The sequence below is a fragment of the Mesoplodon densirostris genome, chromosome 18, assembly GCF_025265405.1.
Source record: "Mesoplodon densirostris isolate mMesDen1 chromosome 18, mMesDen1 primary haplotype, whole genome shotgun sequence".
NCBI lineage: Eukaryota > Metazoa > Chordata > Mammalia > Artiodactyla > Ziphiidae > Mesoplodon > Mesoplodon densirostris.
The window spans coordinates 5,639,500-5,667,422 of NC_082678.1; the positions used below are offsets into that span (position 1 = coordinate 5,639,500).

The following is a 27,923-nucleotide window of genomic DNA, read 5'->3' on the forward strand; positions in this document are numbered from 1 at the left end:
CATTCTTTAGTAATTTATAGTTGATGTAATATGTATTTATCTAAGCAATGTTGCATATGTGTAAGGAATAACTACATTCTATAAAGGGTTTAAATGTGTATAACCACGAAGTTTATTAGCACTAAAATTTTTATCTCCTAGAATGTCAGTGGCTTAAGGAATGAAGAGGCAAGGACTGAATTCACTTGGAGTCTTTTCAGTTAGCAAGTGCATTACTGCTCAGGAGAGAACTTCTAGTTTTGAGAGGGAAACATTTCTGATTTTTTCCTTTCCAAAGAAGGTTTATATGCTTTTGTCCCACCATTTATTTTGTAAACAAATGCATACATACCTGACAGGGATTTCACCTTTGACTTGTAACCTGCTTTCTTCACTCAGCAATGTCCTAAATACCTTTTCATGTCAATAAATAATATGCATGATCATTCTTAATGAGCATCTGGTATTCCTCATTGTACCATAATTTGTTTAAACTAATTGTTTTGCCAGATGTCTCTTGTTGGACATTTAGTTTACTTTCAATTTTATTATTACAGAAACTTTAATAGGCATATTTGTATGTGGCTTTTTTTTTGCAATAATTACAGATTTACATGTAGTTGTGAGAAATAATACGAGATCCCTTGTACACTTTGCCTACTTTCCCCCAATGGTAGCATTTTGTAAAATTATGTTGTAACCAGGATACTGATATCTTTTGTTACTTGAACTTGCATTTGTGTGTATTTACATAGCTTTTTGCACATGTCCAATTCTCCTGAACTAAATTTCTTAAAGTGAGAATTGCTGGGACAAAGAGTTTGACTTTTTCGTCCAGGTTCTAGTGAAAGGGCTCATTTTCCATATCTTTGTCAACACCACCCTTGGGGATATGTTTAGGATATCCCTCTGTAACTCAAGACTACTTTTCTTCTAGTACTTCTTCAGTTTTCTTTTTGATATTCAGTCTATTTGAGGGACTTCCCTGGCAGAGTGGTTAAGACTCCAATGCTCCCAATGCAGGGGGCACGGGTTCTATCCCTGGTTGGGGAACTAAGATCCCACGTGCCACATGGTGTCACCAAAATTAAAAAAAAAAGTCTATTTGAACTTAACTTTCTGGTAAGATGGGAGGAAGGGGTTAGATTTTTCTAAATTTTTTCCCCCTAAATGATTAGCCAGTTGCCCCATTATAACTTATTGATATCATCAAGCAGTTGACTAGTTTATCAAAATATTGTTAAAGTAGGGAATCATTTAAAAAAAAAGTTTATATTTAAAGTTATTTATTGATGTAGGGCCAGTGCCTTTTGAGTGTGGAAGAGATTAATTTAGCACCCACGTTTAAAAATCTCAGGAATAAACCTGGTTGGCCCCAGTTAGGTCACGGTGCCTCTCTCTCAGAACTATCACTATGGTCAGGAGCAGGCACATCAGGAAATGATCAGAATAGTTCTCAAAACTATTTTACAGTGAATAGTGAAGAAGGATATATTTTAGACTAAGGAAGAGAGTGTAGTGCAGGGGGAAAAAATGGGCAAGAATCACGGGTTGTAATGTCTACAACATTTTATTAAAGCATAAAATTGTTGGAATTAAGCTAAATAGAAAAACATAGTAAATATTTACAAAAAACATGGATAACACCACTCAACTTACACACATATAACGAATGCAGGAAGGTCTTAAAAAGTTTACAAGTTGAAGATTATGGAGATTTCCTCAAACTGGATGTAACAGCTCGCTGCTGAGTATGGCATCAATACAATATATAAGATCTTTGAGAGAATGCTGTCCCTGACTCTTCTGCAATCTAGTGCCTCCTAGAAATTTGTTCCTTGGGAGATTCAGACTCACAGGCAGCCAGAGGGGACAAGTCAAGCGTTGAGATAATCTCAACTTAGGGTCTAATTTTCTTCATCCGATTGACTGTGTTGAGGTTATATAGACACAGCCACGGTGTTTTTCTTCAGCTTATTCAAAAAGATATGAAGAATATGAACAATTTTTCACTGCTTAAAAATTCAGCACATAAAAGGCTGAGCGAGGAGTATTTGGTACTGGAACTACATAAAGTTCTATCTGATGGAAAATTATCTATGAAACTAAGATAAAACAGAAATTAATCATGCTGTTTCTCATATTTACAGAAAGTAGACAGAGTAGAAACTTTTATGTCAAAGTGCTCCAATTTTAGCTTAATGAGTGGTCAAACTACATTATGCTGAAGTGACCACGCAACTCTCTAGAGCCCAGAAGAACCTAAAATCAGATTTAAAAGGCAAAGGAAAACAGACTCAGTACATATATAAAGCAGAGAAAAAAACAATCCCATGAGATGGTCACTACTTAGACAGTATTATATAAAGATAAGGGACACTTGGGCTCTACTTTATTTTGATGGTTCGGAATTAAAACTACCTTCCCCAAACTAAATTCAGAGGGGAGGAAACAGAGATTCACGTAACTTTAAAACCAGTCTTGGGCTCAATAAGACAATTACTTAAAATAATCACCTCACATTTTAAAACAGATCATCTTCATCTGATTCTTCGAGGTACTTTATAGGTTTCTTTGTCCGTCCAGATTTTGCCCGAGAAGCCACAGCTGAGTCTAAGTCCAGATGGAAGTCATCACTATCCTCCTTGGGTTTCTAAAAGAGAAGAGCCCAAGTAGTTTGTACAATGTCAACCTGACAGCAGAATTTCGATGCAAAAAATATATCAACAGACTACAACTCAAGGAGTTTTCCACCTTCTAATGAGTAGTAAGAAACTGGGACTTCCCTGGTGGCACAGGGAATCTGCCTGCCAATGCAGCGGACACAGGTTTGAGCCCTGGTCTGGGAAGATCCCACTTGCCGCAGAGCAACAAAGTCCATGCACCGCAACTACTGAGCCTACGCTCTAGAGCCTGCAAGCCACGACTACTGAAGCCTGCATGCCTAGAGCCCGTGCTCCAAAAGAGAACCACAATGAGAAGCCTGCACACTACAATGAAGAGTAGACCCTGCTTGCGGCAACTAGAGAAAGCCCACGTGCAGCAATGAAGACCCAAAGCAGCCAAAAATAAATAAATAAATTTAAAAAAAAAGGAAAGAAATAGACTGAAGGCAACTCTCTCACTGACTAATTAGTGGCATATTTAACTTTTTTTACAACTAAACTACATAGGGTAAAAAGCTAACGGACTATGGGATTTAAATTTAGTTCCTTAGAAATGTGCCAAATTATTAGGAGCAAAGCTTGGTTATGTGCTTCAAACTACCTACAGCAAAAGGCCTGGCTAGGGTAAATACCTTGCTTGCGACTGCCTTAGACATCATTTCCTCAAAATTAGAGTCGGAATCGTCAGAAGTGGACGGCTTCCTTTTGCGCTGACTCTTGGTTTTGGGGGGATTAGGCTTTTTAGAGACATCAGAATCCAAGTCTGGATACTTTTTGGTTCCTTTCGGTGCAGCCCTTTTTTTGGCCCCTGTAGTAGAGGTGGAAGGCTGACCTGCAAGTGAACACAGGAGTTTGTCAGGGCCACTCTTAGCTGAATTGTTCCCACAGTGAACCTTCTTTAGCAACCTGTTGACTGCTTATATTTAACATAGGAAAAGACAACCTAACAGAGATGAAATGCATTAGAGAATCAAAGTATTCTTAAGCATATGATTTTTTTGTAGGTATATGCTTCATGTTAAACATTTGCAACTGTTTCTAACTCCCATCCCTGTCATAGAAATGAGCTAACACCTGGCATTTTGAGAAACATGCTATTTTTAAACCTTTTAACTAGCAATTTTGATTATGAAGATCTAAAGATTTGTTTTCATTTGGTAAAGGCTTAATTTCAATATCTACAGTAAATTTGGGGAATAAAACATTGAAGCTGACTTGTGGCAGCCAGTAGTTAATCCCAATATTAACCCACATCTCAAAGATGGAGGCTCACTTTTTGCTGCCGTCTTCTTCACTGTCACATTCTTTTTAGGAACAGGGTTTATGGTTTTAGTTACAGCTGGGAAATCAGCAGTAGGAGAGCTTGGAGGAGGCGGTACATTATCCTTGGCATCATCAGCGTTAAGGTCCGTTACTTCAAATGGAAAGGAAAATAGTACATATAAGCAATACCTGAAAGTCTGTTTACTGCTTTTGTCCCTGCTCTGAATGTCTATTTAAACACAAAGTCTGTGACTTTCCTGGAATATTTCAAACACACTTTTATAACTCTGTTCTTTTTCTGAGTTCTTCATGAGCAAACAGTATTTTTTTGTACCTCTAGCACCTAGCATAGTACCTGGCAAGCAAATGATTACTTTTAGTATATTAAATGTAGAACCTATTTATGTGCAAAACTAAACCTAATGAACAATATCAATGTAATGCTAACAAGAGCCCACATTTACTTTCAAAGACAGGACTTGGATAATGTAGGCCGGGTTAGAAGCTGGGTGGACCTGAGTGCTCTAGTAAAGCAGACATCTCACTATTTGTACTTAACATACCTGATGTGGCACTTTTCTCTGGCTTCAGTTCTTTGTTAGTATGTCTAGAATAATAATAATAAAAAAATCCTGATGACCAATTCTAAATGTGTCAAACCACAAAGAATATATCATCAACTATTAAAACAACCATGATAAAATCCCTATTAGAGAGGATACTTACTTTGGGGAAGTTTTGGTCCTAGGTGGACTAGCATTTGATGGGACAAAATCTTCATCTTGAGTGTTTTCATCAGAATCTGAGAAATCTTCATCTGAATCCAAATCCATTGTGAATTTGGTTTTTGCTGTTAAAAATATACATATACAAAGGATCAAAGAGGATAATAGGAGAAATATTTAATCCACAGATTAATATAACATTTCCTGAAGATATAAGCTTCAGTTTAATCTTCTAAAAGATGTTTTAGTTTCTCCAAAATGTAATTACTGCTCTAAGATATAACAATTTCTGGGATTATGTGCCTTGAAATAGATTGCCCATTCAAATCTTTCAGAACATGCAGCATGTTCTTCACTCTTCCTTACTTGCTGCTCTCCGTGGCTCTTTTTCTCGGGGAGGGACATCAAAATTACTTTCGTTACTGCTCATATCTGATTCCGAATCAGACCAGGGGTTTCTCTTTTTGGCTTTCTTGACTGGTTTAAATGGCAATGTAGTTTGTTTCTTTGTCTTGGTACCTGGAAGGGAGATAGGAATTAACCATGTTTACATATTCTTTGACTCACTTTTCTCCATCTATCATCCATCCATCCTTCAAATATTTATTGAAACTCTGTGCCAGTACTGGGAATAGAATGGTGGACAGAAAAGGACATAGTCCCCCTTTCTGTGGAGCTTATAGTTTGGTTATCTGATCCCATATATAATAATAATCCCACATGGTATATATGTTTACATAGGGCATGTAGTATGTATGCATATGTATATAAATAAGAGGCTTTTGCAAGAAAGAGATGCTTGAGTTAACTAGTTGAAGGGAGGTGGATGACAAAACATTCCAGTTTAGGAAATAACATGTACAAAGCCCTGTGAGAAAACATAGTGCACTTAGGAAACTGAAAGAAATCCATTATGGCTGGAAAACAGAAGTCAGAGGGAGAGTGGCTGGTCTTCTTAAAAAAATCTTTGGCTGCACCCCGTGGCATGTGGGACCTTAGTTCTCCGACCGACCAGGGATCAAACCTGCGCCGCCTGCATTGGAAGGTGGAGTCTAACTACTGGACCACTGGGGAAGTCCCAAGAGAGTGGCTGGTCTTGTTAAGGATTTTGTTTTAAACAGGGAACCAATATGACCAGATTTGCATTTTAAAGAGTTCTCTCAGGGGCTTCCCTGGTGGCGCAGTGGTTGAGAGTCTGCCTGCCGATGCAGGGGATGCGGGTTCGTGCCCCGGTCCGGGAAGATCCCACATGCCGTGGAGCGGCTGGGCCAGTGAGCCATGGCTGCTGAGCCTGCGCGCCCGGAGCCTGTGCTCCACAACGGGAGAGGCCACAACAGTGAGAGGCCCGCGTACCGAAAAAAAAAAAAAAAATAAATAAATAAATAAAGAGTTCTCTTAGACTGTAGTGTGGAGATGGGAAAGGCACAAGAAGAGATGCAAGATCAACAGAAGGTTACTGCTGAAGTCAAGGCAAGGGAAACAACTCAAAGGGAACAGAATGGCTAGGCCCAAACCTTGAAGAGCATTTAATGGCTGAGTTAAGGAGGTTTAAAGTCACTAAGTCTTGTTAATTCTTTTCCTCAAATGTCTCTCATACCAATCCTTTGCTATTTATTTCCCTCATCTAGGCCCAAAGATAAGGACAGACTCCTTACTGACCTGACTTAGTCCTTTCTTCATACACCTACCTATTTCATATCTCCTAGTTGAATCTAATCTTATCCACCCTCCTCCAACAACCTGGTTTTCTAACTCTCCATAATCTGGTTTAACTATTTTCTACTATTTTCCACTCTGTTAAGGGGCCTTCTCATTGTCCCATGCATATTATATGTCCATTTGCCTTCTCCCAGTCTAGAATACCTAAATCTTACCCAATCTTTAAGACTCTAACCCAAGTTTTACCTCTTTCACAAAGCCTCTACAATCTACATGTACCCACACTGATCTCACCTTTCTCTAAATCCCTACAATGGCTAGTATGTACTGCTTTACCTTTCTTTCCTGATAAACCTCTTGAGGGTAAGTGCCATGCTTCCCCACTTCTTGTGACCTCACAAGATTTGAGATAGTGATGGGAAACGTGAATGTTCAAAATATTTATTGATTCACTGGTTTATATGCTAATTGATTGTTAGGTAGGTTTAAAGTTAAATATGTGCTGCATTATAAGGCCAATATATAATTTTTGCACAACACAGCACACACAACATACTTTTATTACTTCTTTTTAATACTAAGATGTTTCCATTTGTTTTATTCATCTTTGTATTCCCCACAGAACTGAACGTTATCTATCAAAAGTAGATACTGAAGGATAGACATATACATCAATCAATGGAATAGAGTTAAGAATCCATAAATAAACCTTAATATTTATGGTCAATAGATTTTTGGCAAGGGTGAAGACAATTCAACAGGAAAGAAGGTTTTTCAATATATGGTGCTGGGTCAACTGGATATCCACATGCAAAAGAATGAAGTTGGACCCCTTTCTTATGCCATATACAACTTAATTCAAAATTACCTAAATGTAAGAGCTAAAACTAAAAACTCTTAGAAGAAAATAAGGGGTAAATCTTTTCTTTCCTTATGCCATATACGACTTAATTCAAAATTACCTAAATGTAAGAGCTAAAACTAAAAACTCTCAGAAGAAAACAAGGGGTAAATCTTTTCTTCTTTTTCGCCATGCCTCACAGCTTGTGGGATCTTAGTTCCCCAACTAGGATTGAACGCGGGCCCATAGCAATGAAAGCATGGAGTCCTAACCACTAGACTGCCAGGGAATACCCTAGGGGTAAATCTTAATGACCTTGGATTTGGCAAAAGATTAGATATGACACCAAAAACGTGAGCAACAAAAGAAAAAAAAAAAGATAAATTAGACTGCATCAAAATTAAAAACTTGTGCTTCAAAGGACACCATCAAGAAAATGAAAAGATAATCCACAGGCTGGCAAAAAGTATTTGAGAATCATATATCTGATAATGGTCTGGCATCTGGAATATAAAGAACTCTTACAAGTAACTCAACAATAAAAAGATAAATAACCCAATTAAAAAATGGGCAAAGGATCTGAATAGACATTTTGCCAAAGAAATATAAAAGCCCCAAAGTGGAAACAATCCAAATATCTAGCAGTTGATGAACAAATAAATATAATGTGGTATATTCATACAATGAAAAACTATTTGGCAACAAAATAGAATGAAGTATTGATACATGTTACTACATGGATTATCCTTGAAAACATTATGCTAAGTGAAGAAGCCAGCCACAGAAGAACATATTATATGATTCCATTCATATGAAATGTCCAGAATAGGCAAATCTAGACACAGAAAGTAAATTGGTGGTTGCTTAGAAGGAGGGGGAGTTGGGAGAAAATGGGGGGCTGACCACTAATTGGGTACAGTGTTTCTTTCCAGGACAAGAAACTGTTCTAAAACTGAGTATACTAAAACCACTGAATGGTACACTTTAAATAAGTGAATTTGGTATGTGAATATCTCAATGAAGAAGTTAGAAAAAAGTTGATATTCAGTAAAGGCATAATCAAATGGTTAACAGAATTGTTACTTCTATTTAATTTACTGAGTGAGTGTTAAGTATATCCCAGGCATGGTGTTGAACTCTAGGGATAAAACAACATGACTAAGATATGGTGACTGTCCTCAAGAAGCTTTACATACGAATATATTACATATATTAAAACCTCATAACTGGCTAGAAAGTGAAATCTAATAAACTGAACATTTTCTTTAGATCCCAACAAAGTATTTCATTACAGAATGATCTCTTCTAAAATAAATCAGATCCCAAGGACAATGTTAGGGAAGTTCAAGTATACTTCAGACATAGCCCTTCTTCATGTACCTCAATAAGAACTCTTGAACGTCTATATGGAACGTACTAGGTAATGAACATAATTTAGTCTCAACTCTATATGATTTTCCTTAAAATGTTTTAATACCTGGTTCTCTTTTCTGCTTCTTTTCTAATCTCTGTTTTAGGCCTTCTATTTCCATACCATTCTCCTGAGGGCTTCCTTCAGTATTTTCATTCTAAAAGATAGCAAGACAAAAATGGTTAAGTTCTGCTCATTTATTATTTGGAATAGTATAAGGTCAAATATACAAATATACGTCTGGTCAAAGAGTGATTTTTTTTTTCTTTGTATTTTGGCTAAGAGCTCTGAATAAAGAAGGGTATGGGTATGACTTTTTCAAGATACTTAAACATTAAAAAAATCAGGCTCATAAGAAAGGAAAGTTATGATTAGTTGACAAATTCCTGACTACGGGACTAGAAGTTTTATGACTAGTTCAATTTTAAGTGGAAAAATATTTAAAGTGTTTTATGTATAATGCTTTCAAGAGTATTACCTTAATTTTTTTTTTAATTTTCTTTTCTGCCTCTGCTTTCATCTCTATGGTCACTTGGGGGATGACTCTTCGTCCACATGGAGAAGGCAAAACTTCTGCCTTTTGTGTTTTTTTCCCCTTTGCTTTCCCACCTTTCCCAGGAAGTCCTATTTGTTCATCTTGTTTCTCCTTTGCTTCAACAGCCTAAAAAAGGTTGATATAAGAAAGCAAGTTTATAAGCTAACAAAGACATTACAGCCTCGATGCCACTTTATAGGGACAGAATAAAAGGCAACGGTTAAACTGATTTCAATTTGTTACATCTTAACATAAATTTGTGATAAGCTGTTCTATCAAGTATACCACCAACATTAAGGCACACTTTATAAACTCAATTAAGAAATAAGAAAGGATGTGATTCCAGTAATGTACATTTATCCAATCAACTGATTACAAGTTGGACATCCAAACTGAAGTACAATATTATAAATCTACATGTTAGGCCTTTTATCTTAATTTATGAAATACTTTTTCTTATGTTAAGATAATACTGGAGAACAAACCACACTAGCAATTTTGGTAACAGGATCTCCTGAAACTACTGATTAGCTAGCCCTGAAGGAAACTGTTTTTGCCCTTTCAGGTTTACTTGAGGGACTGGGCTGGTTTTCTTCCACGTTTGAATTCTCTTTATCTTCTCAGTTCCAATAGGTCAAAAATCAACTCCTGCCCTTTCCCCTCTTTGTCCAAAAACTTTTAGGTATTATGTTTCTTGGCACCATTTACTTTATTCTAACTAGTTTCTAACAATCTGTTATTTTGTGTTATCTTGTAATGTGTCTCCATGCCTCCTATATGCTTTCTATTGCCAATTGTGAAATTTCTTGACAAAGAGGTACATTGCTAGAATACATTATTTCATTAATAAAAATTCTAACACAGGCATTATAAACTACACACCTCCAGCTCTTCAATAAAAGCAGCCAAGTCTTCTTTCCACAAATCTGATGGACTCTTTCTCTTTAATGTTTCTAGCTCTTGCTCCTTCATAAGATAGTCAGAAAATTAAGTTAATTTATGTGCAGACACAGCATTTTCCCAAAGCACACAATTTACTTTCACCATTAGAATACAACCAAGCAACAGGTACTATCCATCCACAACTCACTTTTTCATTTCTTAGTCTGCACAGTTCATCTTTCTTTTCCTTGGTTAGATACCAAAGAGGCATATCAAGAAGGTAGTTGAAGGTTGGTCCAGAATCTGTTACAGAGTCACTCTTTTCAGTTTCCTTTTCATTGTCACTCTCTTCATTTTCTTCTTCATCTGGAACCTAAAGGAGAAATTAAAATGTAGCTTTAATAGGAAATGTCAAACATAGACATTAGACTACACATAGACTTTAACAATACGGAAAATGCTAACCAAGAAATTACCTTTTGCTGGGCTTCTTTCCAAGCCTTCACAGGATCCGAATCATAACCTCTTTGAATCAGAACTTTAATTAATTCTTTCTTAGGCTTGTTTTCTGTTTAAACAAATGTGAACAGAGATAGTAGTTTTGAGCAATATTTTAGGTAAGGGATAAGGTTTTACCATATTAAGTGAAAAGATTAAAACTGGAGATTAAACTGTCTTCTTGCATAAATTTGTACATCCTGGTGGATAGTCAAGTCTGCTCCCTAAACCACTGACAAATGTAAATTACCACAAGGGGGCAGTCAAATCATATATGAGGTAGTGACTTAATCATAACTTAAATAACAGAAGACAATCAAAACCTTTATTTCTGATAAATATTGACCTCAATTATATTCCCTGGTCTTTTATTTTTTAATTTATTTATTTATTTATTTATTTTTGGCTGTGTTGGGTCTTCACTGCTGCTCACGGGCTTTCTCTAGTTGTGGTGAGCCGGGGCTACTCTTTTTTTTTTTTGCGGTACGCGGGTCTCTCACTGTTGTGGCCTCTCCCGTTGCGGAGCACAGGCTCTGGACGCGCAGGCTCAGCGGCCATGGCTCAGGCCCAGCCGCTCCACGAACCTGTGTCCCCTGCATCGCCAGGCGGACTCTCAACCACTGCGCCACCAGGGAAGCCCCAGGGCTACTCTTCGTTGCGGTGCGCGGGCTTCCCATTGCGGTGGCTTCTCTTGTTGTGGAGCACGGGCTCTAGGCACGTGGGCTTCAGTAGTTGTGGCACGCAGGCTCAGTAGTTGTGGCTTGCAAGCTCTAGAGCACAGGCTCAGTAGTTGTGGTGCACGGGCTTAGTTGCTCCGTGGCATGTGGGATCTTCCTGGACCAGGGCTTGAAACCATGTCCCCTGCATTGGCAGGAGGATTCTTAACCACTGTGCCACCAGGGGAGTCTCCTCTCTGGCCTTTTAATTTCAACACCCGAGTGGGCACATTTTTAGTGCCACCCATTCAGACATTGATTTCTCTTGATTATAATCCCCTATAATGCATTTGTTCCCTTTTTTCTATAACACCCCTCTCCCAATGTTTACTGCAGTCAATTAGTTAGACTTTGAGGGACACTGAGAGTTACTAGCTATAATAGTGAGGTTTCGAGTACCACCTTTCATCAATTAACTTGATATAGGTCACACTTTTAGGCCCTCTATATTTACTCCTCAAGAAGACTGGATATAGCCTCTAGTATTTCCTAAATTCCAGTCAACTAAATACTATCTTTACTTTTTATTTTTCTTTGAGTCATATCCAATATTACTTATTTTAGCTTTGTCTTAAGCAATAATATCCGTGAAATTAGGGAACTGATATGCCATTGTTATTGTATTTTAAAATATCCATGAAAATGAACATGTAACTACTAAGTTAAACATTTTCATGTACCATCGGAAAATGATCCTGTGATCACTGGTAACTTGTGTTGTCATGTTTTGGGACTTGCTACTACAACCCACAGTTACCTGGCTTTTCTAGTTTACTCTGGCCAGAGCTGAGCCATTTCTTTTAACCTTCCAGCTTTAGTCAAAACTGTTTTCTTCCTGGTTACTTAAACTCTGATTTCGTTGCTTCTAGAATGTCTTAAAAAAATTCCCTTAGACATGACTTTCAGTCTTGAGTATACCATTTACTTATAATATAAGCCACTTAAAATCCTCCTTCCTTTTTTTGTTTTTCTATCAAACTTATCTCTGCTCTTTATCAGTTTACACAGGGACCTCTTCTAGCTCTCTGTTCTCTTCCTGTCTAAATGTTAACTAAATCTTGATTTCTCACGATGCTCAATCTAGGAAAAGCTATCTCTTTTAAACTATAAATGCTTATTTAGGTATTTGAAAGAAATACTTGTACGTGTAACCAGTGGAAATAAACGGATTTTGCCCGCCCTCCCCATCATCCCTCTCACCAAAAATGTTTAAAGGAAGTGAGGCACGATAGTAATTTTAGTACAGGAAGTTATTATTCCAAAAACATACCAATGATTATTTTGCCATCTATTTTCTCTAAGATAAAGCGAGCCTGATTATTCAGTTTAGCAGATTCAGCGCCAAGCATTCCTAGAAGCCATTCTTTTCTTAATCCATAATATTTAAGCCTGAGTTCAAAGAAGTCTCTTAGAATATCCAACACTGTGTCATATTTCTTTAAACAGCCTACATGGTCAAAAAGCACCTAGAAAAGAAAAACAAGATTGGAGTCAACAACAGATAAATTGGCTAAACTTTAATGGTTTTAGAGAAATGACTTTATTCTTTGAAACTGTAAAAGTAGCCTAAGATATCCTTTTAAAATTGATATTAATCTTTAATATAAATGGATACATACAAATTTCTCATGAAACAAGACATACCATAGAGTTGCATGTGAGACTAGTTTGGAGTTTGAAGACTTTGTGTAGCCCAACTCTCTCTGTCTCTGCCAGTTTTTCTTCAGTCATCTTCACAACAAACTTCACAGTGGTGTCTGTGTGGTATTCCCTATAATCTGTTATCAGAGGGGGTGTCTTCTCAGTGCCATTCAACATGGGTTCTAGAACCTGTTCTTTATATGTCTAAAGAAAGAAATAATCCTTTTGTAAGTTTCTCAAACATAGGCTCCTGAATATTCAACAAACATCAGTATAAAAAATGTTTCCCTGATCACAAAAATCAAAAAAGAAATCCATAATTACTTACCTGGGTCCATGTTCTGATGGGAAGCTCTGAGATTTCAATGGTTGTAGAATTAAGAATAGCCACTTCACCACTAATCACATATTGATTTGAAGCCAGCTCTTCAATAGTACCCTTGAAGTTCTTGTAACTTGGAAGCTAAATTAGTATTTTAAAAAAGAATATTTTCTAAATGTGATACTAAAACAAATCCCAACAGTATTAAACAATAAATCTAACTAACATTAAACATGAAATAAAATTTCTATTTGTGTCCTCTTTAACCACATCATCTGCTGAATTGAAACCAGAGGAAAACTAATAAGGTTCCTAGTACCACAGAATAGTTACCATTGGCAAAGGTTCTTCTCCATCCATCAAACGTCTGATGTTATTCACAACTTCACGAACATCAAAGTTGGGGATTTTGCAGGACCACCCAGTACCAATTCCTTCAGCGCCATTTACCAGCACCATGGGTATAATAGGAATGTACCATTCAGGCTCAACACGTTGGTTGTCATCATATAAAAACTTTAACGTGTGATCATCTTTTGGTGGAAATAACAACCGAGCCAAAGGGCTAAAGAAAACAAAGAATGTTATTTTAGAAAAATATTGGCTTTGACACAACTTTCATGGAAAGAACATATGTTATCTCAGATATATACATGAAAATTACTTGGGCTTTACTTGCTGACTAATATTCATTTACCAATATTATTTATTGAGTACTTTCTACATGCCAGGCACTGCAGATACAAAGTCTCAGTCTTCAAGGAACTCAGTACAGGGAGATATTCTAGTACAGGTGTTTTGTCAGGCGGTACGGTAAATGCTAAATAGAAAAATAAAGTAGCTAAGATTGACTGAGGGGATGCTAAGGAATGGTAAGCACTTTCTGATAGGATAACATTTGAGTAGAGGAGAAACTGAGAGAAAGAGTACTGCAAGCAGAGGGACCAGTAAGTCAGAGGCCCTGAAGGCATGATTGACTATAGGCAAAGAGGCCAGGTGTGTTTGAAGCAGAGATAGTAGGAGATGGAATCAAAAGACATGGGGAGTGGGAGCACATATCATATAGGGTCTGGTTTGCTAAAACAGGGCTTTAGTTTTTCTCTGAATGAAGAAGTTGGAAGGTTCTGAACCAGAGTAACCTATTTAAAAAAATCAATTGGCTGCCAAAAGAAAGAAGAATGGTAAACTATAATAGTCTGTATGAATATAATGAATGGGGTGGCTTAGTATTTTTCCAATGTGGAGCCCACAGGGATCAAGTGTGGAAAAAAGGAGTCAAAGGTAACTCCAAATTTTGAGCCTGAGAATTAGAAGGATGGCTTTCCATTTACTGAGACAGGGACTAAGGATATGGTTTTGAACTTACGTTTGAGATACTTATTAGACATCCAGGTGGTAAATGTTGAGAGGGGACATGAAATTTAGAGGGTAGGGCTAGAGCTATGAGACTGGATGTACGAGGTACCATCCATGGATGGGAAGGCAGTATAGTTAGTGGAAAGAGGTCTGATGAAGGAGCCCTAGGGCAGGCCAGTACTTGGAGGTTGGGAAGATGAGAAGGACCCAGTGAAGACTAATAGGGAGGAGAACCAACAGTCTGGTGTCTTGGAGGACAAATAATGAAAGAAGACTTTCAAGGATGGAGTGATTACCGTACCCTATGCTGTTGAAAAGTTGAATAAGATGACAGGTGAAAACTGACCACTCATAATGTACTTTCCATAGACTTGTAAAGGAAGTAAAATTTCAACTTGTGGTATTTAAGAAGAATCAAGTTCTTCTTTACTCTGGCTCAAACTCTACAGGGTTTCCCAACCTCGGCACTACTGCCATCTTTGTTCTTTGCCGTTGGGGTGCCACCCTGTGCATTACAGAGTGTTTAGCAATATCCCTGGCCTCTGCTCACTAGATGCCAGTGGCATGGCTCCCTAGTCATGACAATCAAAAATGTCTCCAGACATTGCCACATGACCCCTGAAGGGTAAAATCTACCCTGGTTGAGAACCACAGCTCTATATGGAGAAAGAGAAGAAAATAAAAGAAATGGGAGTAAAAACATTTATAGTTTGGCAAGGAAACAGTACTTCTAAGGGATACAAAGGCTAAGCTATCAAGCTGAAATAGAATTTTGACTTTCTACTCATTGCAAAGAGTAGCATAGTTAAACTTTAAAGAGCTAGTTTTAAACAATTAATAATCCAAGCATCTGCATCAAAAATCTATTTTCCGATTAACTGGATTTTTCTATTTTTGGTCAACTAAATCTCACAATACTTCAAAATTGGAAAAGGCAATTCACAAAAAATCGGAAGCATACCCACCTGAGCATTGTGAAGATGTATCGAGGACTAGCAGAATCCTTGCCACCATGCAGCCTGGTACCAAACTGACCAATGGGCTGCAAGAGGTTCAGATTATTGCTACCCACAAAGTTCTGAGCCAAATTGATAATGGTCATCATTAGTGACATCTGTGGGTGGGGGGAAAAGATTCATTAGTCTAATCTGTAGTCTCTCAATAATAACATGTTTGTTATGAGTGTGTTTCACTATAATCCTGTAAGGTTTTATGAAGTGTAGATATTTATTGGCTTTTCCCAGATAAATACATGGCAGAAGTAGTACCTTAAACCTAAGAATTCTGGCTCCAAGTTCAGGGATCTTGCCTTCCAGTAATTTCTATCAAGTCCTACTCAACCTTGAAGGTATAGCTCCTCTATTCACCCTCAGCAGAATGAAATATTTCCTCCTTTGTGTTAAACACTTTGCTCATTTCTATTCTAGCATGTATCACTCTATTCTAAAGGTGTGTGTGTGTGTGTGTGTGTATGTGAGAGAGAGAGAGCGGGGGAGGGAGAGGGGGAGAGAGAGAGAGAGAGAGAGAGAGAGAGAGAGAGAGAGAGAGATAGAGAGAGAGAGAGAGAGAGAATCCTCTGGTTAAACTGTGATTATACCTTAATGGTAGAGAACATGTATGATTTATCTTTGTATACTTGGTACATGCTAAGCATTCAACAAATGTTTATTATGTGAACACTTATTGAGTACCTGCTATATTTTGATTGAAGCAACAAGCAAGACAATCATTACCTTTAAAGTTCTAGAAACTTATAGGCAATCTAATTCTTTAAAACTGTTTTACATAATAAATGCAAAAAAAGCAATTTCAATTACAAAATAAAAAATGAACAGGTGTATGTTTGTATTGATATAAAGTCAAACAATTTAGACATAGATGAAAAATTGGAATGTTGCCCTTTCCAATTCCCAGCGATAACCAAAGTTAACAATTTGGAGTATATCCTTCCTTTAAGTATTATTCTGCCTTTTTTCTTTTCCCTCACCTGACAATAGAACATGGACATTCTCCAATGTTAGTACATATAGATTTACTTGTTATATCACTGATTCCATGCATAGATGTGTCATAATTTATAATAATTTTCCAAGTGATGGACACTTTCCATGTCTAAATTTTGGCACAACAAAGTTGTAGCGAACATCACTAAATCTCTTTGAACATAGATCCTTGCATATCTTTTGATCTATTATAGTATCCTTACAGGAACATTATTTTTATAAATAGCTTTGTTAGGTCAAAAAATAAGCAATTTTATAGTTTGATATATTTCACCACATTGTTCTCTACTATGGATGTATAGCTTATACTTTCATCAACTGTTTGGAGAATGGCTTTGCAGATATTTCTGCTACAATGCTTTCTGGAAACATTATAGATTATGTGTTTACCTCACCATGATGATAAGAGGACATCTCAGCTACTGACCCAGCTAACTGGGCAACCTTCACCTCTCGCTTGTCATTCCGTTTGAAACATGTAAACAAAACCTTTCTCTGACCTGGTTTCAAACCTTTAAAATGAAAGAAGTGCAAATATTAATATCCTCAAATTAACCATTTCTGGGCATTGATTTCCATCTTATGATAAAAATAGAACTCACCATCCACCATAGATGGGATAGACCTCTCATTATCAGAATTTGAGAACAGGATAAGTTCCTTGTTTATGAAGTCATTGTATGTCAGATATGTGGTAGTTTGCCCATATAAGTAATCCTGAGGAACCAAAGAGAGTATTACATGATCTAGTTTAAAATAAAAAATATCACTGGTCTTAACAATGCTTAATACAAAAATAAAACAAAGACACATGTTAGCATTATCACTTCTATGATAATTGTTAAGTCCCTCAAAAGCAAAGAATTATGAAGTATTTTATATGTTTTAAAGACAAAACGAATTTAATTGCTGCACAATCAGGAAAAAAGTGCATTGACTCTGTAGTTTCTTTCAGGTCCAATACATTTATGCAGCAGTCTAAATAAGAATAAGGATATTTATAAATAGTTATCCGTTAACTTTTTAACTGAGGTACTTATTATTCAGTAACTTTAATTTGCTATAATGTCAATTCTAAAGGTAATAAATAGTACATTTTATGGGATATATTTAACATTTTTTTACCTCAGGAAGGCCAAGTAACTTTCGTTGCCTTCTATCTTCCATGAAATGAGTTAACCATTCCTTTCGATCATCTATCTGTTTTTTGCTAAAGGCCTACAAATTAGAAGATGAAAAAGATGTCACTGGCACTAATAGGTTCCAAAATATTTCTTCTATAAAAAATTAACAAATAAACAACAAAAACTCAGTTTCTAAAATATCTGGCTCCTTTCTTTGGGATATGCTTACTAAAAACAATCTATTTTATAAAACATTTTATTAAAAATTTAAATGTTTCAATTGACTAGTTGAAGCATTGATTTCTAGAACTAGAAGGTATGTATGAAATACACTCAAACTCACCAGGCTGATTGCAGCATCATCTTCAGGACCTGAATATTTGAATTGGATACGATGTCTTTTCATATCTGCAAAGTACTCTTTAGCTTCTTTTGATGTGCTGGTGCCCAAACCTACAAAACCAAGAACACCAAGTTACTCCATATAATATTGTACAATGGTATATAACAAAATGAGAAGTTCTATGTGAGTTTCATTACAAACCTTTGTAATACTTGACTTTCCATTTTTTATGATTTGGCGTAGAACTCTTCCATTCTTCAAACTCAGGAAGGCTATAGAATGCCATTTCTTGCTTGTTTTTAGACACCTGAGGGAAAAAACACATTGCTGTGGCTTTCCACACTTCTGAGTCCCCTGCATATCATCATGCATCACTGGAGTTATATGTGTATCCAGGGTTGAGGAGTAGGGCTTTAAAATATCCATTATGAAAAAAAAAAAAAATCCATTATGGTATCTTAGAAATTAGTATACCTTTACAATGGGAGTGATAAATTCCTCCAGAAAACGATGTCGCAGAAGAGAGGGCCAGTTATGATGGATAAAATTAATCAGCAAGCCTTTGATATGGGAACCATCTTGGTCCTAGAAATATTTGAAAAGCCAAAACACAAAAGAATTGTTTAGAAACTAAAAAGATTATGATTGACTTACTGGTAATTTCTCAAATTTTTTTCTATGGGGATTAAAAAAAAGGCTATTCAAATTCAGACTCACTTAACTTATATATGTAATATACATAAATTACAAACATAATATATCTTATTAGATGTGGATTAAAAATAATGAACAAAGCTCCAAGTTAAGTAATTTCCTTTCATGGCAGAAAAGCAATGCAACAATAAGATGTGTTTAATTTAGGTTAACAATCTAAAATATTTGCTATCGGGCTTCCCTGGTGGTACGGTGGTTAAGCATCTGCCTGCCAATGCGGGGGACACGGGTTTGAGCCCTAGTTCCGGAAGATCCCACATGCCGTGGAGCAACTAAGCCCGTGCGCCACAACTACTGAGCCCGTGTGCCGCAACTACTGAAGCCCGCGTGCCTAGAGCCCGTGCTCCGCAACAAGAGAAGCCAACGCAATGAGAAGCCTGTGCACTGCAATGAAGAATAGCCCCTGCTTGCTGCAACTAAGAGAAAGCCAGCGCACAGCAACGAAGACTCAACACAGCCAAAAATAAATAAATAAATAAAATTTAAAAATTTAAAATATTTGATAACAAATCTGACCTGATCTGTCATAATCATTATCTTCCCATAACGCAGAGTCTTCAATGAATCTTCATCTTCATAGTTTTTCTTGTACTGAAGACCCACAATCTTGATTATACTGTTAATTTCAGCATTTTCCATTATCTGAAATGGATGTATAGCCAAAAAAGTACTATTTTGTTTATAAACTTTAAAAGAACAAAGAATTACAACAGTATATGTTGCTTGGGTTTTCTTGAACTCCAGTATTTTGAGTTATTAGCCTATACTTCAGTAAGTCAGAAAGATCTGTTAAGATATGCTACAGTGTACCCAATTTCCTAAAGTAACAAAAAAATATCCAAGATATATTTCAAAATGCCCAATAAAGGAATGAAATACAAGCATGAAGTCCTGCATTATAAAACTAGATTTAGATTCTGAAGATAGTTTTTATATATTCTACCTGTTTATGAGAAGCTTCTCGAACATTAAGCATTTTTCCTCTAAGAGGGAAGACCCCGTACTTGTCTCTCCCAACCACACCAAGGCCTGAAACAGCCAAAGTTTTAGCTGAGTCTCCCTCTGTCAGGATAAGTGTACACTCAGTGGAGTTTCGGCCTCCTAAAATAAACAAATTAATATTAGCATATTTAGTTCAACCTCAAATATACTTAACTCAGACATGTGATAAAACACAAATAATTTACAATTCATAACAAGTTGGCTGAGGAGTCAAATGGAGCTAAGTAATTGTACACATAGTTTAGCTTAAGTTTGTAAGTTAATAAAGTCTTAGTTTCTTAGACTAATTTCTCATGACAATTATACTGTTGCTAAACATTCATTTAATCATATTACATTTAATATATTTGTTGGTGATGAGGTTTAAGACATGCTACCCCCAAATATGGCACCTTGGCATACTGAATATCTTAAGCTGAGGGAGTTTTGAGAAAATGGTAGAAGCAGAAATATCTCTCTGACCTCCCTGTTAAACTTCGCCCCTGAAGCATGTCGTAAGACCCTCATGAGGAGATGCCCTCTTTATACCTGGAGGAAAGGAATATTCTAATCCAAGATTGAGTGTCACCAAGAAGAATCTGAATGAAAAGGCCTTGCTAAGTTTCCCCAAGTTTACTATACTTAGCTCATAATCATTGTCCTATCATATCTTTCCACAACTTTCCATTCTTCATCAAAGCTAGCATAAGGGGCTTCCCTGGTGGCGCAGTGGTTGAGAGTCCGCCTGCCGATGCAGGGGACACGGGTTCGTGCCCCGGTCCAGGAGGATCCCGCATGCCGCGGAGCGGCTGGGCCGTGGGCCATGGCCGCTGAGCTTGCGCGTCCAGAGCCTGGGCTCCGCAACGGGAGAGGCCACAACAGTGAGAGGCCCGCGTACCGCAAAAAAAAAAAAAAAAAAAAAAAAAAAAAAAAAAAAGCTAGCATAAAACCACTTAGGTTTAACCATTTCTTTGGGTCTGCATTTCCTTACAATTTTCTGGTGTCACAAAAAACCATATTAAATAAATTCTCATGCTTTTTTCCTATTAATCTGTCTTTGTCAGTTTAATTTTCAGAGATAGCCAGGGACCTAAGAAGGTTGAGAAGACTTTCTCCTCTACATTAGGTAATAGATTACTGTATAAACATTCTTGTTTTATACTCCCAAATAATCATCTCAACACTATTTTTAACAGCTAAAAATGGAAATGACCCAAGTGTTCAATAACAGGGAACTGGTTGATTTTTTAACAAAGTATAAATATTCCATTGAATATTAAGTGTCAAGGGAAAAATATCTACAGTATGATGTTAATGAATAAAACAAATAACTGAACTACAAGATTTAAAGTTTGGAAACATTATTAAATGTGTACCTGCATCATTGGCATCATCAAGTTTGGGAATTCCTTTGATTCTATTATGTTTTACAGCTGAACACTTCTTGTTTAACTGGACTTGGGCCTTAAATTTCACCCAATTTAGTACGCTTTCTACAATACCACAGCCAGTTGCCTGAAAATGAGAGGATTCATGTTAGGGAAGAAGAGTTCTGTCAGAAATCTAGAGTACAAATGAGCTCACACAAAAATAAAAAGAATTCAAAAATGAAAAGAGGTAGAAAAGTAATGTCTGGATAGAGGGTGGCACATCTTCCTGCCTCAGGTTACCACTACTGAGGGAGCTGGTTCCTTTGGGTTCATTCATTCAATAAATATTTACTGACTACATACTTATATTGTGCCAGGCACTGAGCTGCATGTGGAGATCTATTGGTTAAAACAAATTAGACATGGTCCTTGCCCTCAAGGAGTTTAGTTTACAACAAGGAAGACAGAAATAAAATGAGAAATTACAAGTGTGGCGGGTGTTACAGATAAGTGAAAAGCATGTTACATATAGTAATGTATGTCCAGTGTTATATGGGAACAAACTTAGGGAAAGAAGTAGAAAGTAAAGGCTTTCCTGAGGAAATGACATTTAAGACCTAAAGTAGTTGGGGACTTCCCTTTGGTCCAGTGGGTAAGACTCTGTGCTCCCAATGCAGGGACCTTGGGTTCGATCTCTGGTCAGGGAACTAGATCCTGCATACATGCTGCATCTGGAGTCTGCATGCCGCACCTAAGAAGTCCGCATGCTGCAACTAAAGATTCTGCATGCTGCAACTAAAGATCCCGCATACCACAATGAAGATCCCACGTGCCACAACTAAGACCCAGTACAGCCTAAATAAATAAATAAATAAATAAAAAGACTTAAAATATAGCCAAGTGTAAAGCATTTCAGGCAGAGTAATCCTCCGCCAGAAATGTGAAAAAGCTCTAAGGAGGGGAAGAGTACTCTGCTTTTGAGTAATTTAAAGCCAGTAGAAGTGAAGCTTAGATAACGTAGGAAAAGTGGTACTGAGATGAGGTTGGAAATGGCAGGGTCTTGCAGGCCAAATTAAGGAACTTGGATCTAGATTTATGCAACCTAGTGGTTAGTTGGGGCCTTTGACTAAAACAGGAAGTAGTTTTGTTTTCTGGGGGTGGGGGAGTTCCTCGTATGGCGATCAGTTAGTACGGAGAGAACTAATTCAGTTTTGGATGTGTCCACTGAGAGCAACTTTAGGCATTCAATGCTTGGTAAGTAGTTAGATGGGTTAAATTCAGAAGTGATCTAAATTGGTGACATGTAATGGGTAAATATAGATGGTGTATAGATGGTAATTAAGGGCTTGGTAAGACCTGGTAAGAGGTAAGAGTTGTTCTTTTATTTCCTTTTCAGAGTGAGAAGACATGTGGGAGGAAGCTTTATTTCTGCAGGGCTGAGAAGGGCAATGGAAAATAAAGGAAGGTGCTTCTATTTTTTATTTCCCTCCAAGTACTCACAGCTTTGATGAATTTTTCAGTCAATTGGCATGTTGATCCAAAGCTCTTGACTTGTAAAGTCATGTTCTCTTTTGTCTGGGAGTCGAAGGTTGGGTTTTCAATTAAGGCATTCACAAAAATCCACATGTGATTTTTTACCTGCAGTAAAGGTTGATAATAAATCACTAAAAACTTACTCATGCTTTATTTATAGCCTTTCTCTTCTTTCTTGACTTTAGAAAAAGAACACTGTGTTAAAGTATCATACCTGATGTGCTTTTACTGCAACACCACCCTTGTTCTTTTTCTTCACAACATCAACAAGTTTAGTCACAATCTGATCAGCTACATAATCAACATGTCTGCCACCCTAATGAGGAAAAATACCAAACTGTAAATTCATTACCCTCAAAATTATAATAATAAAACATTAAAAAAATCTAATTTAGCTTCCTTTATGCCAAGGTAGCCAAATATTCAAGTTCATTTTACATATTTAAAACAATAATCCTTATATGTAAAGGTAAATCATGATTAATAATTCAAAAATAAAATTACCTTGGAAGTAGCAATGCTGTTGACAAAGCTGATTTGCTGAAAGCCTTTTTCACTCATTGTTAAACACACTTCCCACCTGGGGTTTACTTGTTCATGGATAATTTTCAGTGGATTGCCAGTTTCATCTACCTTATCCTTCAGATACATATCTACATAGCTACGGAATCCTTTTATCTAAACAGGAATTTAAAATAATAGTATTAAAAATTTATTTAAAGTAAAGTAAAAAGTAGATTGTAAAGGTTTTTCAAAACGAATGAAATGGTGTTCACTGATGGGCATAAGAAGATGGTCATTAAAAGACACAAAAGGATTTATTTACGAGATTCTTTGAGAAAGACTTTAGTGAACTTAAAATGGGCTAACTGATTTTAAAAAATGTAGCATGATGTTTTCTTTACAGGAACATATTTGAGAAGTGGTTAAGAAAAATATATGGGATGGAAAAAAAAATCAGCATTGCCTTTAACAATGATCACAATAGTCCCTCCTTGCCCACACCCAGGAAAGTACTTACTGGAAGCTTATTTCCATTGAGAAAGACCTTGACATCTTTAGTGGATCCAGCAATATCATATGCTCTTCTAACCATCAGTGCAACAATATCTTTGTCTAGGCTTTGCATTTTAAACTTAGACAAATCAGGGTGGAAGGTAATACATGTATAATCTTCTGCACTAAAGGGCTTGAGTTCCATCTCACCAGCTCTCCCCATGTTATCCATCCATGTCTATGGAAATAAATAGAGGAGAGAGAAAAATTCAAGTAATCTCACAAATTAGAAATTGTTTAGTTAGTTGTTTAGACTTGCAAATTTACAAGTCCTAAAAAACCCTCCCAAACAAACAAAAGCCAAAAAACCCCCCAACCCCCCAATATGTTTATGAATAACTTCCCATGATGTAATAGCTTATAAATTATGTTAAACCATTAATACCAATATAAATTGCTATAGTACAATTTATAATCAAGGCACAAGATACCTATTTACTTGCCTGTTTGAACATTTTCTTGTATTCTCTACTGGCTGTTTCCACAGTAAATTTGGTACTGAATATGTTACACAATTTGGCTCCATAGCCATTTCGACCACCTGGGCAAATAAATGTAAAACATTATTTAATTGTTCTTATCTCATTAACAGCTTTGCTTCTTAATCACTGGCCATGTTATTCAATTACAGAGATTTATTTCCATTCTTTTAACCTTTATGCCACAGACAGTCATTTAAAAGATGTATTTTTTTTTCAGCAACAAATATGTTTTTTATTTTCCTCAATACTCTACCCGTTACTTTCTTTTCTTCATCATCATAGTTACTAGAAGTTAGGAGCTGTCCAAAGATGAGAGCTGGGACATACATCTTCTCAACTTTGTGTTCAACAACAGGAATACCTTTTCCATTATTCCATATACTAATTAAATTATTCTCCCTAAGAAAAGAAGAGTGAAATTTTTTTTTATAAAACAGATGTTAAACTAGTGCTTAATATTTTTTAATATTTAAATATTATCTCTAAAATACATGAGCTCACAAGTCTCAATGTCTTTGACTCTTTTTCATATATACCTTTTGAACTTCAGCATGCTTAGTTCCTAACACTCCTGAAATAGGAGCCAAAAGAAAAAAAAAATCAGTCCTTTTCCAACACCTGGGCAGACACTGATAATATTGAAAAAATAGGAAATTTTAAAATGTTAGGATAAACAAAGGGAAATGATTTATGCCCAATGGAAAGAAAAGGACAAAATTTGGAAACAATATTATTAAATCACTTTTAAGGGGATCATCTGTACTGTCCCAGCACCCTTAGCTTTCCCACCCAACAAAGTACATTGCAAAACAAATATGAAAGGGCATTATTAATTGTAAACTTCCCTGCTCGCCAATGAAATGCTAAAAATTTATTTGGACTTACTTATCTCTTAGTTATTTTAATTCTCAGAAGATAATATATTTTATTTATAACCGGAAACAAACTGTGGTTCTTATTGCAAATAGTACTGAGTATTATCTACACAGAAGACTAATTAAATCTAGCTTAACTTTTTTTTTTTTTTTTTTTTTTGGCTGTTCGCAGGCCTCTCGCTGTTGTGGCCTCTTCCGTTGCGGAGCACAGGCTCCTGACACGCAGGCTCAGCGGCCATGGCTCACGGGCCCAGCCGCTCCGCGGCATGTGGAATCTTCCCAGGCCGGGGCACGAACCCGTGTCCCCTGCATCGGCAGGCGGACTCTCAACCACTGCGCCACCAGGGTAGCTTAACATTTTTTAAAAGACTATGATATCAAGTGCTTAGGAGCATTTGAGTACATCATTAACACATTTCCCAAAAAGAGCCTAAAGTATAGTTTATGTTATAACTCATCAGGTTAATAACAAGGGGAAGCAACACCCTGACTACCCACAAAGGGGGACATTTATATGCAGAAATGTTAGATCAAATTATGCTCTATCACCACCTGCTGGTTTACTATTTGAATAGCATCATGAGAAAAAGTTACAGCTATAGACTCCAGAATACTTAGAGTAGTTAGTGGAGATGCTTACTAAAATATTTAGGGATGAAGTGTCATAATGTCTGTAATTTATTTTGAAATGATTCAGAAAAAATATAGATGGAGCAAATATGGCAAAGTGTTGATAACTGTTGGATCTAGATTGTAGGTATCATAGATTGTTCATTTTAGCCTTCTACCTTTCTGCACTTTTGCAAACTCCCATTTAAGAAAAAGCCAACTTTACTATAAATCAAAGTAAATGCAACTAACAGTAACAATGAGCTATAAAAAACAAAAGACTAAGCAAGAGACTTACGGGTCAATTGTGACTCTAATACAAGACATTTTTGGGTCCCTTTGTTTGTTGTCTGCAGCATTGACTGAAAGAAGATAAAATACATATTGGTAAAAAATTATTTGAAAAAACATCCTTTAACTCTAAGACATAAAAAGAAAAAAATCTCAAGCAGCACAGGAATAACATTAATGAGGTATTCATTTAGCAATTTTTATTCATAGGCCTGTTTCTAGGAAAGAAGTCAACTTCCTAGATCCCAGTAGACTGCTTCACCTTTTGCCACCTGTTGTTTGAAAGGATAGGATTTCTGGCTACAGAGGGTTTGCCAGGAATGATACTTCTTAGGAAGGATCTGACCAGTGGATCTTTGTATTAAAGAATATACTCACCTGCATATAGCTGATTCACTTTGTTATACAGCAGAAACTAACACAACATTGTTAAGCAATTATATTCCAATAAAGATGTTTAAAAAAAAAAGAGAGAATACACTCACCTAGAATCTCATCAAAGATTTTGTACAAACCAGGAACAAAAGTGACTTCCCTATAGTTAATGCCAGTATCTTCGTCGTAAACCCACATTTGCTGGAAATAAGGCAAAGAAATATGGTTACTTTGACCATATATTTATTCTATTGTACCATCAGGATGACTGTAAAGTCTTCTGGATTAGCAGGACAATAGACATGATAGATTAGGCCAGTTCCAGTGACACTCCAAGTACATGAAGTACAGACAATTAACCTGGAAAAGTACACATTTTAGCGACTTAGTCGCTGCATTTAATGAGCTTGGTTTTACCTGGGTCACTGATTCCACGGAGCCGATGTAGGTGTCTGGGCGGAGCAGAATATGTTCCAGTTGTGTCTTCTTTTGATAGATTCTTTCAATAGACAGTCTTTTCTTAGCATCTTCATGTTTCTTCGTTTTGTTGACTTGCATATTGTCATTTACAGGCTGGCAATTTTTAAAAAATTGAAGAGAAGGTATTTTGAGTCACAGGTTTATCAGAAACCATGAACAAAACACCTATCAGAGCGAGCCGCTTACACACACTGTAACAAACCACAACCTTTTAGTAGTTATCAGTGGAGTCGACATCGTTTTGTACAAACACGGCAGTTTAAGCGATTGCAGCCAGGTTCCCAGGTGTCCTTTAAATTGACACGTTATTTTGCCAAGTGTATGGACATACTTTTACGTGTTAGACGCCATCAATAGCATACACCCCCTTCTTTCACCTACTCCACACATAGTTACTGAGTGCCTACTAGGTCCCAGGCAAATAACAGATTCTAATTCAGCAGCAGCAGCAGCAGTCTGGGAGGCTATGGATCCCATCCTCTGGGCACGTTAAGGTTTTGAACACAGGAGGGATGTATTTTGAGCACCTCGGGGCTGCCGGCTGCACAGTGGGAACCCTGTGCCTTGCTCTGCGCTTTCCAAGCTCAGGGGCGTTCAATCCCATTTTCAGCCCAGGTAGAAGAGGAGAGCATCTGTCTGTGCCGCTTAAAGCCCCACGCGGACCATGATCCCACCGATCTACTCCAGGACTAAGTGAATTCCTAGACACAGTAAAACACAACGGCACACCTTAGAAGCCAGGTTAGCCGATAATACTTCACTATTAGCACGAGAGAGGGGTTTCAGCAGCTTCGCGATCACGCCGAGCCCAGGGGACCCGGATCGACGCGGAACACCGGCGCCCAGTCAGCCTCTGCCGGACCACAGCCCAGGCGCCTCCCTCTCTCACAGGCAGCCGAAGGGATGCCGGGCCACGTTGAGGCCCCGCGACGCGACCCTTCCGCGAGCCGTACCTGCAGTGGAGACATCTCCATGGTGACGGTCGTGAAGGTGCTCGAGAACCCAAGCAAGCGACTAAGCCGGCGCAACCTTTGAGACAATCACGGAGCGAGCCGCTTCTCCACAGACGTTCGGCGGTTAGGAGAGCGCTGCCACTCCGGTTTGAACGTTCCGCTAGCCCGCCCAAACCAGGTAAGCCAATCCCTGAGGCGCTCTCACTGGCACCGATTCGAAAAACCAATCAGAGCTGGCGT

The 27,923-nt window shown here is 37.3% G+C and overlaps 1 protein-coding gene across 1 annotated transcript; it reads right to left on the bottom strand.

Annotated features, from left to right (window-relative positions):
- Positions 1 to 1,530: 1,530 nt before the first annotated feature.
- TOP2A (DNA topoisomerase II alpha) lies at positions 1,531 to 27,841 on the bottom strand. Its single transcript, XM_060080799.1, has 35 exons — positions 27,684 to 27,841; positions 26,668 to 26,823; positions 26,361 to 26,451; positions 25,883 to 25,946; positions 24,354 to 24,499; positions 24,062 to 24,159; positions 23,584 to 23,796; positions 23,067 to 23,240; positions 22,777 to 22,878; positions 22,530 to 22,667; positions 21,036 to 21,174; positions 19,622 to 19,779; positions 19,195 to 19,320; positions 18,439 to 18,549; positions 18,166 to 18,271; positions 17,965 to 18,074; positions 17,623 to 17,715; positions 17,100 to 17,214; positions 16,888 to 17,009; positions 15,460 to 15,608; positions 13,472 to 13,703; positions 13,145 to 13,279; positions 12,820 to 13,020; positions 12,446 to 12,641; positions 10,438 to 10,529; positions 10,170 to 10,334; positions 9,962 to 10,045; positions 9,023 to 9,205; positions 8,611 to 8,701; positions 5,000 to 5,152; positions 4,635 to 4,758; positions 4,472 to 4,515; positions 3,919 to 4,059; positions 3,278 to 3,477; positions 1,531 to 2,632 (listed from the first exon to the last, which is right to left on the bottom strand). The coding sequence occupies exons 1-35, from the start codon at positions 27,702 to 27,704 to the stop codon at positions 2,504 to 2,506; spliced, it is 4,602 nt and encodes a 1,533-aa protein (XP_059936782.1). The 5' UTR covers positions 27,705 to 27,841; the 3' UTR covers positions 1,531 to 2,503.
- Positions 27,842 to 27,923: the final 82 nt, after the last annotated feature.

Bases quoted from the DNA above. Each gene is read 5' to 3' on its own strand.
- TOP2A (XM_060080799.1), bottom strand. From the start codon at position 27,704: ATGGAGATGTCTCCACTGCAG. The intron at 19,321-19,621 runs GTAGAATATATA...CATCCATTTCAG, and splicing joins GAGAAGCTTCTCATAAACAG to ATAATGGAAAATGCTGAAAT. The intron at 17,215-17,622 runs GTAAAAAAATGT...TTGGTTCCTCAG, and splicing joins AGTTACTTGGCCTTCCTGAG to GATTACTTATATGGGCAAAC.